The sequence below is a fragment of the Crocuta crocuta genome, unplaced genomic scaffold (genome assembly GCF_008692635.1).
Source record: "Crocuta crocuta isolate KB4526 unplaced genomic scaffold, BGI_CrCroc_1.0 scaffold469, whole genome shotgun sequence".
In the NCBI taxonomy this organism is placed as follows: domain Eukaryota; kingdom Metazoa; phylum Chordata; class Mammalia; order Carnivora; family Hyaenidae; genus Crocuta; species Crocuta crocuta.
In genome coordinates, this window is record NW_027531907.1 from 1,036,825 (window position 1) to 1,048,892 (window position 12,068).

The window sequence follows — 12,068 nt, forward strand, 5'->3', positions numbered from 1 at the left end:
TAAGCTACAAAATATCTTTGGGATAATTTCAAATGTACTTCAGTTTAATTTCCTAAGTCTAAAGATTATAAAATAGAAAATTTCCTGCCCCACTTTGAAATAAAAACTTTCCAAATGTTTGAAGGAAAGAGTTATAAGACACAAAACTGTGCTGTTTTGGGGTCGCACTGAATTCTGGAGTTGGGATGACTGGGGGTGTTCACTTTTCCATTACACATTTCTGTATTTTCACTTTTCACAAGCATATCTTCTTTTTGAAACAAAAAACACATTAAAGACAGAAAACCCTACATTTTATAATTATTAAAAACTTTACTATGGGAAATACAGAATATTAGGAGAACGCAGAGGACACTCAGATGCCCATATCCACCTTCAGCAGTCACCTACCACCTGGAAGCTCTGTGTACAGTCCAGCCCTACCACACTCTGAAGCACATTTGGGACATCACAGCCCTTCAGTCCTAGATATTTCAGTGTGTATACATTAAAGATAAAGATATGCTTGGGGCGCCTGGGTGGCTTAGTCGGTTAAGCGTACGACTTTCGCTTAGGTCATGATCTCGCGGTTTGTGGGTTCGAGCCCCGCGTCGGGCTCTGTGCTGACTGCCAGCTCAGAGCCTGGAGCCTGTTTCAGAGTCTGTGACTCCCTCTCTCTCTGACCCTCCCCTGCTCACGCTGTCTCTCTCTCTCCCCTAGAAATAAATAAAAAAACATTAAAAAAAAAAAAGATAAAGATATGCTTAAGTCCTCCTCATTCCGTTTTTGTCCTCACAATTTACTTGTTGAAGAAACTGAAACAGTCAAGCATATGCAGGAGTGTTATTATTTTCTCTTCCACTTCACACTGATATGGAAAGAAAAATGTGCTTTACACACTTTGAGACAGCCATAATAAAACAAACTTTTCTTTTCATCCTTTTTCATAATATTTCAATTATGAATTTTATCTACATTCTTAGTTTCTTCATACAGTCATAGACTGATACGGTCATAGACTAAGATTTTAAATTAGATCATAAACTCTTACCTTCTTACTGACTAGTACAAGCTATTATTGCAAAACCCAGCCAACCAGACTTGTATTTTTATTTCTGAGAAGTAATAGAGGCAATATCATTACATTAATTTTATGAACAAGATAGGGAGAAGCTACTGAACTGTACATTCAGGTTAACAGTAGAGGATGGCACTCTAGAGAGGAAGACCAAGCTCCTGGCTCCACAACTGTCCTCTGACTTCAGGGCATCTGTCTATGTGACCCTGGACTATAATCGACCATGATATCCAGAATTTGCTTTAAAATGATTCAGCAAGTATGAGTGGGAGTGGGTGGTAGACACAAAACAGAAGTGGTCATCATTGGTAACTGGTGAAGTGGGGAGATGGGCAACCAGGGTTTGCTATGCAGTTTTCTCTACTTCTATATATGTTTGAAAGCATTCATAATTAATTAAACCTATACAAGAAAACATGAATGCAATCTAAGAATATTTATTTGTTCTAATTTAAATTTTCATATCTTTGTGGTTTTACCATTCTTAAAAAATTGCACTTTCTTCATGCTGCCTAGTTAAGGAGAACAAATTCAATTCTTCCCTTAAATATAAGTGACATATGATATATGGCCAAGATGGGGAAAAAAAAGGGCTCCTAGAATGTATTTGCAAAAAAAAAAAAAAAAAAAAAAAGAATTTCTTCTTCCCTTCATTATTGGGGTGGCTCACTGGCTCAGTTGGTAGAGCATGTGACTCTTGATCTCAGGGTCATGAGTTCAAACCCCATGTTGGGTGCAGAGCTGACTTCAAAACAAACAAACAAACAAACCACAACTTCCAGAAAGAAGCCTTAGTTAAAAGGGTAGCTGAAATGGTCACAAGGTACATACTTACTGCCATGCCCCTAGGCCTGCTTGCCAACCATCTGCAAACATGAGAGCCAAATTCAGTACTTTCATGATGGCTTCTTTCACAAAACTGACCTGGAGACCAAAGTCACAAAGAAAACACAAGCTCTGTAACTAACACTTGGTTACTGACACCAACACTTTAAAAGACTGCCTTGAATCAAGTAAGGAAGGGTACTAGGCTCTGAATAAACGCACTTGGAATCAGGTCACACATCTAATGTACCTGTGACACAGGGAGTATTACCAGCAGAGTCTGACCAACAGAGCAAGTGCCCATTTCCTGGGTGGCCATTTAAGTTCACCAACAAAAGGAGTAATTCCAATGGCAATAAACTGACTTAATCCCATATATTCTCGCTAAACTGGATGTACTGCCTGACTAAAGCACTATTTTTCCCCAACTGCAAACAAAATTTTCCAATTGAATCCAAGCACAGAGCAGGGTGCAGATGATCACAATATAGTTCTCATCTGTTTCTCTCAGGTATAATTTCTAGTAATAGTACATATACTTTATTTGGTCATATACTTTATATCTAGTACATATACTTTATTTGGTCATTCCTTAAAGAATATCCTTAAAATTCCAAAATACAGAGACAATCTCCCTTGACCAGCTTCCTTCCTGCCTCACGTGGCCAAATCTGCAGGTAACATCTCATATACCTTTTCTCTCAGCAAGCATCGATCATGGATGGTTGACAAATATCTATAGTGAATTTTAATCAACTGATCTAAATCCTTGGCTTCCTCAACTTGATGTTGAAACTCCAGTCCTGTACTATGAAGAATCTTGGAAGAGAAAGATAAAAAGTTTAATCAGCAGACTTCTTTGAGGATTTATATGCCAGACCCAAAACGTATTAACAGCCTCCTCTATTCCTCTCAAATTTTCTTCAATAATTACATCTGTAAAACTTACAAAGTACCTTCTTTAAAGAAGGCTGAAATTTTTTTAAATTTTTTAAAAAAAATTTATTTCTGAGAAAGAGAAAGACAGCATGAGCAGGGGAGGGTCAGAGAGAGAGAGGGAGACACAGAATCTGAAACAGGCTCCAGGCTCTGAGCTGTCAGCAGAGCCTGACGCGGGGCTCGAACCCACAAACCATGAGATTATGACCGGAGCCGAAGTTGGATGCCCAACCGACTGAGCCACCCAGGTGCCCCCAAATGATTTTTTTTAAAGCAACCATTTAAAATCCCAAATGAGTACTGTCTTCCAATAATACTGCTGTTATTCAAATATCTGAACTCTTCTTCCAGACTTCCTCTAGATCTAGTTTTAAGATGTGTAAGAGAAGCAGTTTCACTTACTTTGTAATGAGTTGCCTCTTGTTTTTAAGAAAAAAAAAAAAAAAAAGTCTGAATGTATCTATCTCCTTACATACCACAATAGCCTGAAAGATTTTTTGGCTGTTACTAAAATTTGAAGCCATTTTCCAGGGGCAGATCTGTTAAAGGCCACAAGTTCTAAAGACGATTCCAAAAGAGGAGCTGTGTGTATGCCAGTCCCAAGGGCCTGCTGGATCTCTAGATATACATTCTCTGGAATGTTTAAAAAAAATATTTCCCTCCACTGCCATGGTATTTTATGATCAAATATTTCATATGTGCTATTTTCACACTTACAGTCTGCAAGTATTTTGTGGGCTTTTTACCTATGAATATATCACAAGTAATCCAGACACAAACCCTGGTCATGATGTAGTTGTGTAAACTGTTCACAAAGTGCATGAGCTTCACTCTCAAGAGGAACATACGATGAATCTGCTGTCTTACTGTTTCCTTCTGTGGTCCAAATTGAGCAGTTGTGTCTTCTTCACATAAAAGTCCTTCTTTGACTTGTGGTTTTCCAGTAGTACTAGTTAGCTCTGCACAAGATTCAAAAGCAGAGTAGGTGGGAAGAACATCTACTCAGACCCCACCAATACCACTGCCTAGAGGTGGGACTTCTGGTGCGGTCATCAACCTGCAAAGGGCACTCTACAGGAGGCACATCAGGGCCATGGCTTCAGTGTCTTAGGAAGGTAAAGCAGTGAAAAGTTACCCCTTATCACCTTGATTATCACTGTCGTTTAAATTTACATGCAAAGTCCCAATAACTTGTCATTAAAAATTTCTGCATAATTGGTGACATGATACTCTACATAGAAAACCCGACAGATTCCACCAGAAGCCTACTAGAACTGATCCAAGAATTCAGCCAAGTTGCAGAACGTACAGAAATCGGTTGCATTTTTATACACCAATAATGAAGCAACAGAAAGAGAAATCAAGAAACTGATCCCATTTACAATTGCACAAAAAACCATANTTTGGGAGAACCGGACAGCAATATGCAGAAGAATGAAACTAGATCATTTTCTCACACCATACACAAAAATAAACTCAAAATGGACAAAGGACCTGAACGTGAGACAGGAAACCATCAACACTCTCGAGGAGAAAGCAGCAAACAACCTCCTTGACCTCCACTGCAGCAACTNTGGGCATGGAGGAGGGCACTTGTGGGGATGAGCACCGGATGTTATATGGAAACCAACCTGACAATAAACTATCTATAAAAAAAGTAAGTTAAAAAAAAATTTTTAAAAAGTTCAGTTGGAGAACTGCAAAAAAAAAAATTTTCTGCATAATTAAGAATACTTACTTTGATACTTATTCTGGCTAAATTTCTAATCAAGTTCTTATATTTCAGATTGACTGTACAATTCCTTGGTATTTCATTCAGGGAAGTTAATTCTGACATCTGTAAAACTATTGCTATAAATACTTATCATTTGGGAACTTGTGTATACATAAAAAATGACCAAAGATCACCTACTTCTTTTTTTCAGGGCTAAAATTAAATCATAATTTATCTGTTGAAAACCAATCTTACCACCAAATAGTAAAACATCCAGACTATATTTTGCCCACTTTATTTGCAGTAAGAGAAGGAACACCTGATTATAAATTTTTTGACATTCCAAACTTATAACAATATCCACAGGCCATGGGATCTATGAAAACAAAAACAGAAAATTACAGTAAAAAGTAATCTATTACTTGCATGTTGTAATTTTAATAGAAAAAAAATGTTCTTACTAAGTGTATTAGCACATACCTTGTAGCTCAAGGTTAGACCATCTAAGATATGAACAGGGAGTTTCTTCTTAGTTGTGTCAACATTTTCATAAGATATAGACAGACTAGATAAAGAAATTTCAGTTTTAGTTTATGAACTTCTATGCTCATAAAAAAAAAAATCTCTTTAAAAAGCCACTAGCAATTTAACATTTGCATATTTCAGAGAAGACATATTTCATAAAAGGAAGTAAATATTTAAATAAAGACCTATTTTCTAGCATATATTACAGAATAGGAATTTGGTTTTAGAACAGGGGCAAAGTTTTTAAACAATGGGTTTAGGTATGAAAGAGAAGAGACACTAAAGTGTTGTTAAGTTAATTAGGAAAAAAAGATGAAGTTGGGGGAGGAAGATATAATGGTAATAGGTTGGGTGCTTACTTGTGATAAAATTCAGGCTACAGGCCCAGAAGATGGACCTTCTGCTGAGGATAGTGGGGGAAGGCCACTCTCCTTACCCTGGAGAGTGTGTGTGCAAGTGTGTCAACAAGAATGGGGTCTGCTTCCAAAGAAAAGGTGTTACATACTGCTTCATCCACTCTTTCCTAATGCTGCTTTGAGTGTGACCCTCAATAGAAATAAGCAACAAATATTCAAGGAAATGTCCTTGCACCAGGTACTACGTGGGCACTCAAGTGCCCTTACTCAATCCTCAGAGTTGTCTTGTCAGTGGACTAGGAAATGATGTAACTCTTCCACAATTATAGGGGCATCAAGTGATGAAACTGGGATGTAGACCATGGAAGGTTTAAGTGTACCACAGAGGTGGGGAGGCAGCCTTACAACTAGAGATGGAAAACACAGCATGTGACTTATAAACTAGCCAATTCATTCCATGTCACAGGCATTAGTCAGAATCTTTTTAGCTCATGAATCTGTTACATGTGCATCCATTAAGTACTTAGTAGGCACTTACTGAATACCTTATTCATCACTCATCATGCCAAGCAGGAAAAAGAAAGTCAATCCCTTCTCCCCTTCTATGGGCTCATAGCCCAGAGCAAATCACAGAGCAGACATATGGTGCTACACCAATCCAGGGCAGGCAGGACTTTGTAGGAGAGCAGACCATTGCCAGGCCATGCAAATAGAAGTGTACATAATTGGAGGAAGCTATGAAGCAGGGAAAGTACAGCTCTTGAGCAAACCAGAAATATTCTGAATCCCTGAAATGTAAAGTGTTGTAGGAGAGAGAACACGATGTGTCTATATGTGTACATATACTAGAAATGAGGCTGGGAAATGAACCAGATAGTAAAAGCTTGCCTTCTCATGAGAAGCAGCTCAGCTCATCTGTTATGAGGCACCAATGAGAGTCTGAACATAACTGGTAGAGGGAGTTGCCAGGTTACTATAGTCAGTCTGTGGTCCTGTGGGGGTCAAATGGAAGGGAGAAAGGCTGAGAGACAGAGACAGTCAAGAGGCATCAAAGAGATGATCTTAAGTGAGAGGTAAGGGAAAACATTATCTACAAGGCAGAACTGAGTGACCAGAATATATAGGAGCTAGGACAGAGGAACGAATCTAGGGTGAGCCACACAGTGTCTTTGGGCACTGAGATGAACAATAGTGCTCTACTAGAAGAGACAAAAGATGGTTTGGGATGAGACAATGATGAGCTTAGTTCTGGATACATGACATTTGAGTGTAGTCATATATGGGGAATAAGCTTAGGAATTCCCTGAGCCTGCACTGATGGGTTAACAAGGCATGAAGAATTACAAAGCCATAGGATGATCATGCCTAAGTCTGGGTAAACAAGATTAGGTAAACAGGTATGAGAGGGTGGGGAAAAGGCCCCCAGGATGGGGGGGGTGGGGTGGGACAAAGACCCCAATACAAAGGAATATGAGGTAAACAAGATTAGGTATTCAGGACAAAAACATTCCCCAATTTAGTACATAGAAGAAAGCTGCTTTCACAGGAAGGAAGGACCAAATTACATAAACAGGCAAATAGGGCTATAGACCACTGTGAGGTGAAGCTGCCCAGAGCATAGCTAACTAGCAAAACAAAGGTGCCTTGTTGACCCTGAGGTTGCATGCTCTATCTGTCTTATCCCCTAGGCTGGCTAAGATAAACACAGCACCTCATGTGTGCTGTTACCCAAACCCCTAACGTCCTAAAACTTCAAAACCCCCTTTCCCTCACCCCCATGAGTTAATGCTTACAGATTTACTGTCTCTTTGTGCACGTCCATCACCATGTTTGTAAGCCTACTGATCCTAATAAAAATGGAGCAAGGTCCCTTAATCAGGGCTCCTGTCTTCTCCTGGACATTAGCCATCTCTCGCATTTTAATCCTACGTCCGCTCTCTTGCTGGACAAGAGAGAACTTTAGACCCAGAGTCTATGACAGTCATGAGCTGCTGGTTGTGCAGACACCTGGGCTAAAGATAATAATCTATAGGTCATAAGGGGTCGCTGAAACCATTAACATGGACTGGAAACTCCCCCAGGCAGGAGTGCTGAGGCAGTAGAATGAGTAGCTATGCCAAAGGCAAGTGGAAAACAAAGGGCTCACAGGGAGGCTATAGGAAGAGCAGCAGGGATATGGGTGGGGTGTGAGGCAGGGGTACCAGGCAGGCAGGGGAGCAGCACTGGCATTAATGCTGGAATGAAGAAGGAGACTTGAGGGCCAGACAGGTGCCTAGAACACATGAAAGCCATAGCAAAAGGGGTCCCTGGGGATGGATCATTTGTCCTATGAATAGAATGCAATCTCAATAAAAATACCATTAAAGTTTTGGTAGAGCTAGATAAGTTGATGATAAAGTACATTTAGAAAAACATATAAACAAGAATAGCCAAGAAAACCCTATTATTAAAACGATGCTATTAGCACATGGGTAAACAACAGGGAAATTGAAATCAAGATAGGACATTCAAGCATACATGAAAATTTAATGATAAAGAGGAATGTCAAATAAATGGAGTTAAGATGGATTTTTCTTTCAAGAAATAAGTGATGGGAACCAATTAGTAATTTGGAAAAAGATAAAAACAGATCTATTTCTCATGTTTTTTAGCTAGATAAATTTGAAATAGATCAACGTCTAAATGTCAAAAATCTATTCAAGCATTAGCAGAAAAGACGGGTGAATTTCTTTATAACCTGGGAAAAAGTAAAACTTTCTTAACTATAACCCAAAACCCAAAAGTAGTAAAAGACTGATAAATTATAAAACTAAAAAATCTACAAGACAAAACAATCACAAAAAATTATAATACCATAAGCAGAAGGAAAAGATAAATGTCAAATTTGGAAACCTATATAATACAAATGGTTTCTAAAAATGGAAAGAATCGTGACCTGATACTGATAGAAATAGTGGCATAAGGTATGGATAGTTCACGTTAAAAAATGCAGAAAAGGGGCACCTGGATGGCTCAGTCAGTTGGCATCCAACTTCGACTCAGGTCACGATCTCACAATCCGTGAGTCTGAGCCCTGCATCAGGCTCTTCACTGCCAGTGGGGAGCCTGCCTTGGATCCTCTGTCTCCCTCTCTGTCCCTCCCCCATTCATTCTCTCTTTCAAAAATAAATAAAACAATAAAAATGCAAAAATAAACAAATGGAAAGATGCTTATGCTCACTCATAACTAGAAAAATATAGATTAAAACTACACTGAGATATCATTTCTCACCATCAAACTGGCAAAATTCCAGAAGTCTGACAATATTATTCTGTTGGTGGGGCTGTGGAGAAAGCTACTCTACACACAACTGGTGGGAATTAGAACAGATAAAGCCCATATGATGAGGAATTGGGAACAGCCAGCAGAATTATACATACATTTACCCTTTCACCCAGCAATCCCACTGTAGGAATATACTCTGAAGTTCACTGGCAAAAATATGAAGTGAGATGTACTAGTAATCTAGTCATTGCATATATGCACAGCAGAAGAACAGAAACCCAAAGCCTTACATTAAGTTGGTAGCATAATCACATGGAGAATTATTCCAAGTGACCTTGAAATACAGTATTCTGATGGCTTAACAGCAGAGGAAGATAAAACAATCATAAGCATTAATTTAAACTCTCATTGGGCTTGTTGCTATTATTGTTACTTTGGAACTGTTAACTTATTATAGAATAAAACCATTAGTTACATCAATGTGTTAGTAAGCACTCAAGGGAAGAGACACAAAGGAAAATCAAAGAAGTGAAAAATGAATCTTTATATAAATTAGAAATATCCATATGAGCTTATGATTAATTTTTTCTTCCTACATATTTCCTAGCTCTGTCAACTGAAAAAGCCCAGAAATACTGACAATACAATACTGATGAACACTCTGGCACCACATCAAGGACTTTTTAAGCCATTAATTAAATGGGACTACTGCTCCTGGCAGGAGGGGCACAGGATGAGCCCGGACATCTAGTCCTGAAAGTAAGAATGCTCTCTGAGATTACTACGGCTGAATGAAGGGGCTCCCTCTGGGTGAAAATGAGACAGTCTGAGCAACAAAAAATGACTATAATAGACTGCAATATATTAAAAATAACGAATTCATGAGTATCTGCTGGTAGTGATAAACAACTTTCCCTGCTCCCTCTGGGGATTGTTGGGCACCAATTACTTATTATGGAAAGCATCCAGCTGCTAAACCTTCTTTTACTAACCACATAAACTGATGAAAATTCTGTTTTTATAGAAGAATTAAAGGTAATAAAAAAAGAGTGACATAAAAATATAAGGAATTAAAATAATCCACTAAGTAGTAGGTTAGGAACTTAGGTGTGGTTGTGAGGGAAAGAATGCTTTGACTATTACTTTTGAAGGACCACTGAGGGAGCTGAGGAAGGGAGCCAAGAAAGAGAGCTGAACAGGGACAGAGACCAAGAAAAAGGATTACCAAGCAGTGTAAAGGTGAATCTTTGCTTCACAAAGATTTAGTGATACCCTCAACCCACAGACATGGCTGAGTTGTTTAGCAGGCATACTGACAGGGAGAAAGAGTTGATTAGCTCTACAGTTGTGGATAAGCTCACCTGAACCTAGCTAGCCTGTGACATGGTTTGACCAACAGCATGTGGTAGAAGTGAAGGTCTGTGAGGCCTGGAGCTCTGGCCTCAGGCCCTGAGAGTTTTGCTCTCACTGTTTCAAAACATTACCTAAGGCTCCTGTGTAAGAAGGCCAGTGCATCTGGCTGTAGGGTGAGGCCGATGGGCCGGAGAGGTTCCACACCTAGTGGCTAGCACTGACTCTAGGCCTGTAAGGAGGTGATCAGACCCTGAAAAGCCTGCATGGTACAAGCTCATCATCACTCTGTGCTTATAAGCAGGTAAGTCATGTAGCTACTTACTGTCTCAGTTTTCTAATATGAAAAATAATTCATACGGTTAGTATGAGGAATAAATGATATATGTAAGAATTCAGAGGAGTTATTACACATGTATTGTTTTATATCATTAAAAACAAAAATGTGATATATTTTACCGTGAACTATCTTCAGGATAACGTTGTCCTACTGCTTCTTGAAGCTGAACATTAAGAAAAGACACATTCTGCCAGGTTTCCTTTTCTCTTATCTTATCAAAAATTGATGTATAGAAGTCATACATAGTATCTCCACCTTCCATTAAGAAAAAATTTCTCATGGCCTGCAAGTACTCAACCAATCTAAAATGGAGAGAAAATAAGCAACAGAAAAGATCTTACATTCATGGGACAGAATTTTAGATCAGTACCAGGTTTTGTACATTACTAATTTTGAAAGAGTTTTACATTTGACATTTACTAAAAATAGAAATACAACAAACAAACAAAAAACCCCAAAACTACTAACACCTCTTAGGGACTTTTAAAATAATAAAAGTACTTATGTTTGCCTTTAATAGAAAGAAATGTTACTTTTCTAGAACACTGTACAAGGATGGCCAAAGTCAAAAAAGTATAACCAACTATGGGTGCCTGAGTGGCTCAGTCATTTAAGTGTCCACCTCTTTCTTGGTTTCAGTTCAGGTCATGATCTCACGGTTCATGAGTTCGAGCCCCACATCAGGCTCTGTGCTCACAGTGTGGAGCTTGCTTGGGATTTTCTCTCCCTTTCTCTCTGCCCTTCCCTCACTTGTTTGCTCTCTCTTTTTCTCTCTTTCTTTCAAAATAAATAAATAAAATAAATTAAAAAAAAAAAAGTGTAACGAAACTAGTTACTCCAAACCCTGCTATTCATAGTGAATTTCTACTGTCAATATTTGGGGTATTTCTTTCCAGTCTTTCTTTTCTATGCATTTGAAAAAATATAGTCCCTACCATATTATATATTCTTTTTAAGCTTTAAGAACATTTTATACTATTTAAAACTCTGGATAAACATAAACTTTATAAAGTTCATACATGGCGTAGATATGCCATAGCTTATATGGATATGCCATTTTTATGGATATGCCATAATTTAAAGAACTAGTTATCTAAGTAATTTCATGTTCTTCCCTCTGATAGAAAGCCTTCTGATGGGCATTTTTGTGAAACAAGCTTTTTCTGTATTTCTTTCAGGGTAGAGTCTCAGAAATAAAAGATTAAATTTCATAACATAATGGTGTGAAACAGATGGCTGGTTGATTTTCTCAAAAGAAAATTGCATACTCATTTCCTACTCTATTAAAAATTAACTTGAAATATAGTTTTAAAATAATTTCAACTGTTCTTAAAGTGCAATAAACTACTGTCTACTTCCAAAACTAAACTACTCCCTTATACCTGTAATCTTTCTTCAGAGTTTGCATGAGGTTTCCACAGCACTCGAGATACTGCTTATCAATATGAGGATAGAGGCAAGATCGCAATGTTAACTCAAAAGTCTGGCATGTCACAGATTCTGATGATCTATCCACACATATATCTCCACCAGCAAACTTCTCGTGAAAGTCACTCTGTTCCAAATACAACCTTTAAGATAAAAATGTGAGTCTTTTTTTTTTTATGAGCTGCTATCAACAGTATTCCCTTAATCAAAAATCCAGAATCCCATTTTTACCTTTAGTCTTAAAATTAGGAAATATTACATAAAGAACC

The 12,068-nt window shown here is 38.2% G+C and overlaps 1 protein-coding gene across 2 annotated transcripts in view; it reads right to left on the bottom strand.

Moving 5' to 3' along the window:
• Positions 1-12,068, bottom strand: part of TUBGCP5 (tubulin gamma complex component 5) — a 57,826-nt gene that overhangs the window by 2,546 nt on the left and 43,212 nt on the right. For both annotated transcript variants that reach the window (XM_077774610.1, XM_077774611.1), the window contains 7 exons: positions 11,754-11,942; positions 10,491-10,673; positions 5,016-5,100; positions 4,791-4,911; positions 3,602-3,780; positions 2,576-2,701; positions 1,893-1,981 (listed from right to left, as the gene is read on the bottom strand). In XM_077774610.1, coding sequence (XP_077630736.1) covers positions 1,893-1,981; positions 2,576-2,701; positions 3,602-3,780; positions 4,791-4,911; positions 5,016-5,100; positions 10,491-10,673; positions 11,754-11,942 — 972 coding nt within the window. The remainder of the gene's footprint in view (positions 1-1,892; positions 1,982-2,575; positions 2,702-3,601; positions 3,781-4,790; positions 4,912-5,015; positions 5,101-10,490; positions 10,674-11,753; positions 11,943-12,068) is intronic.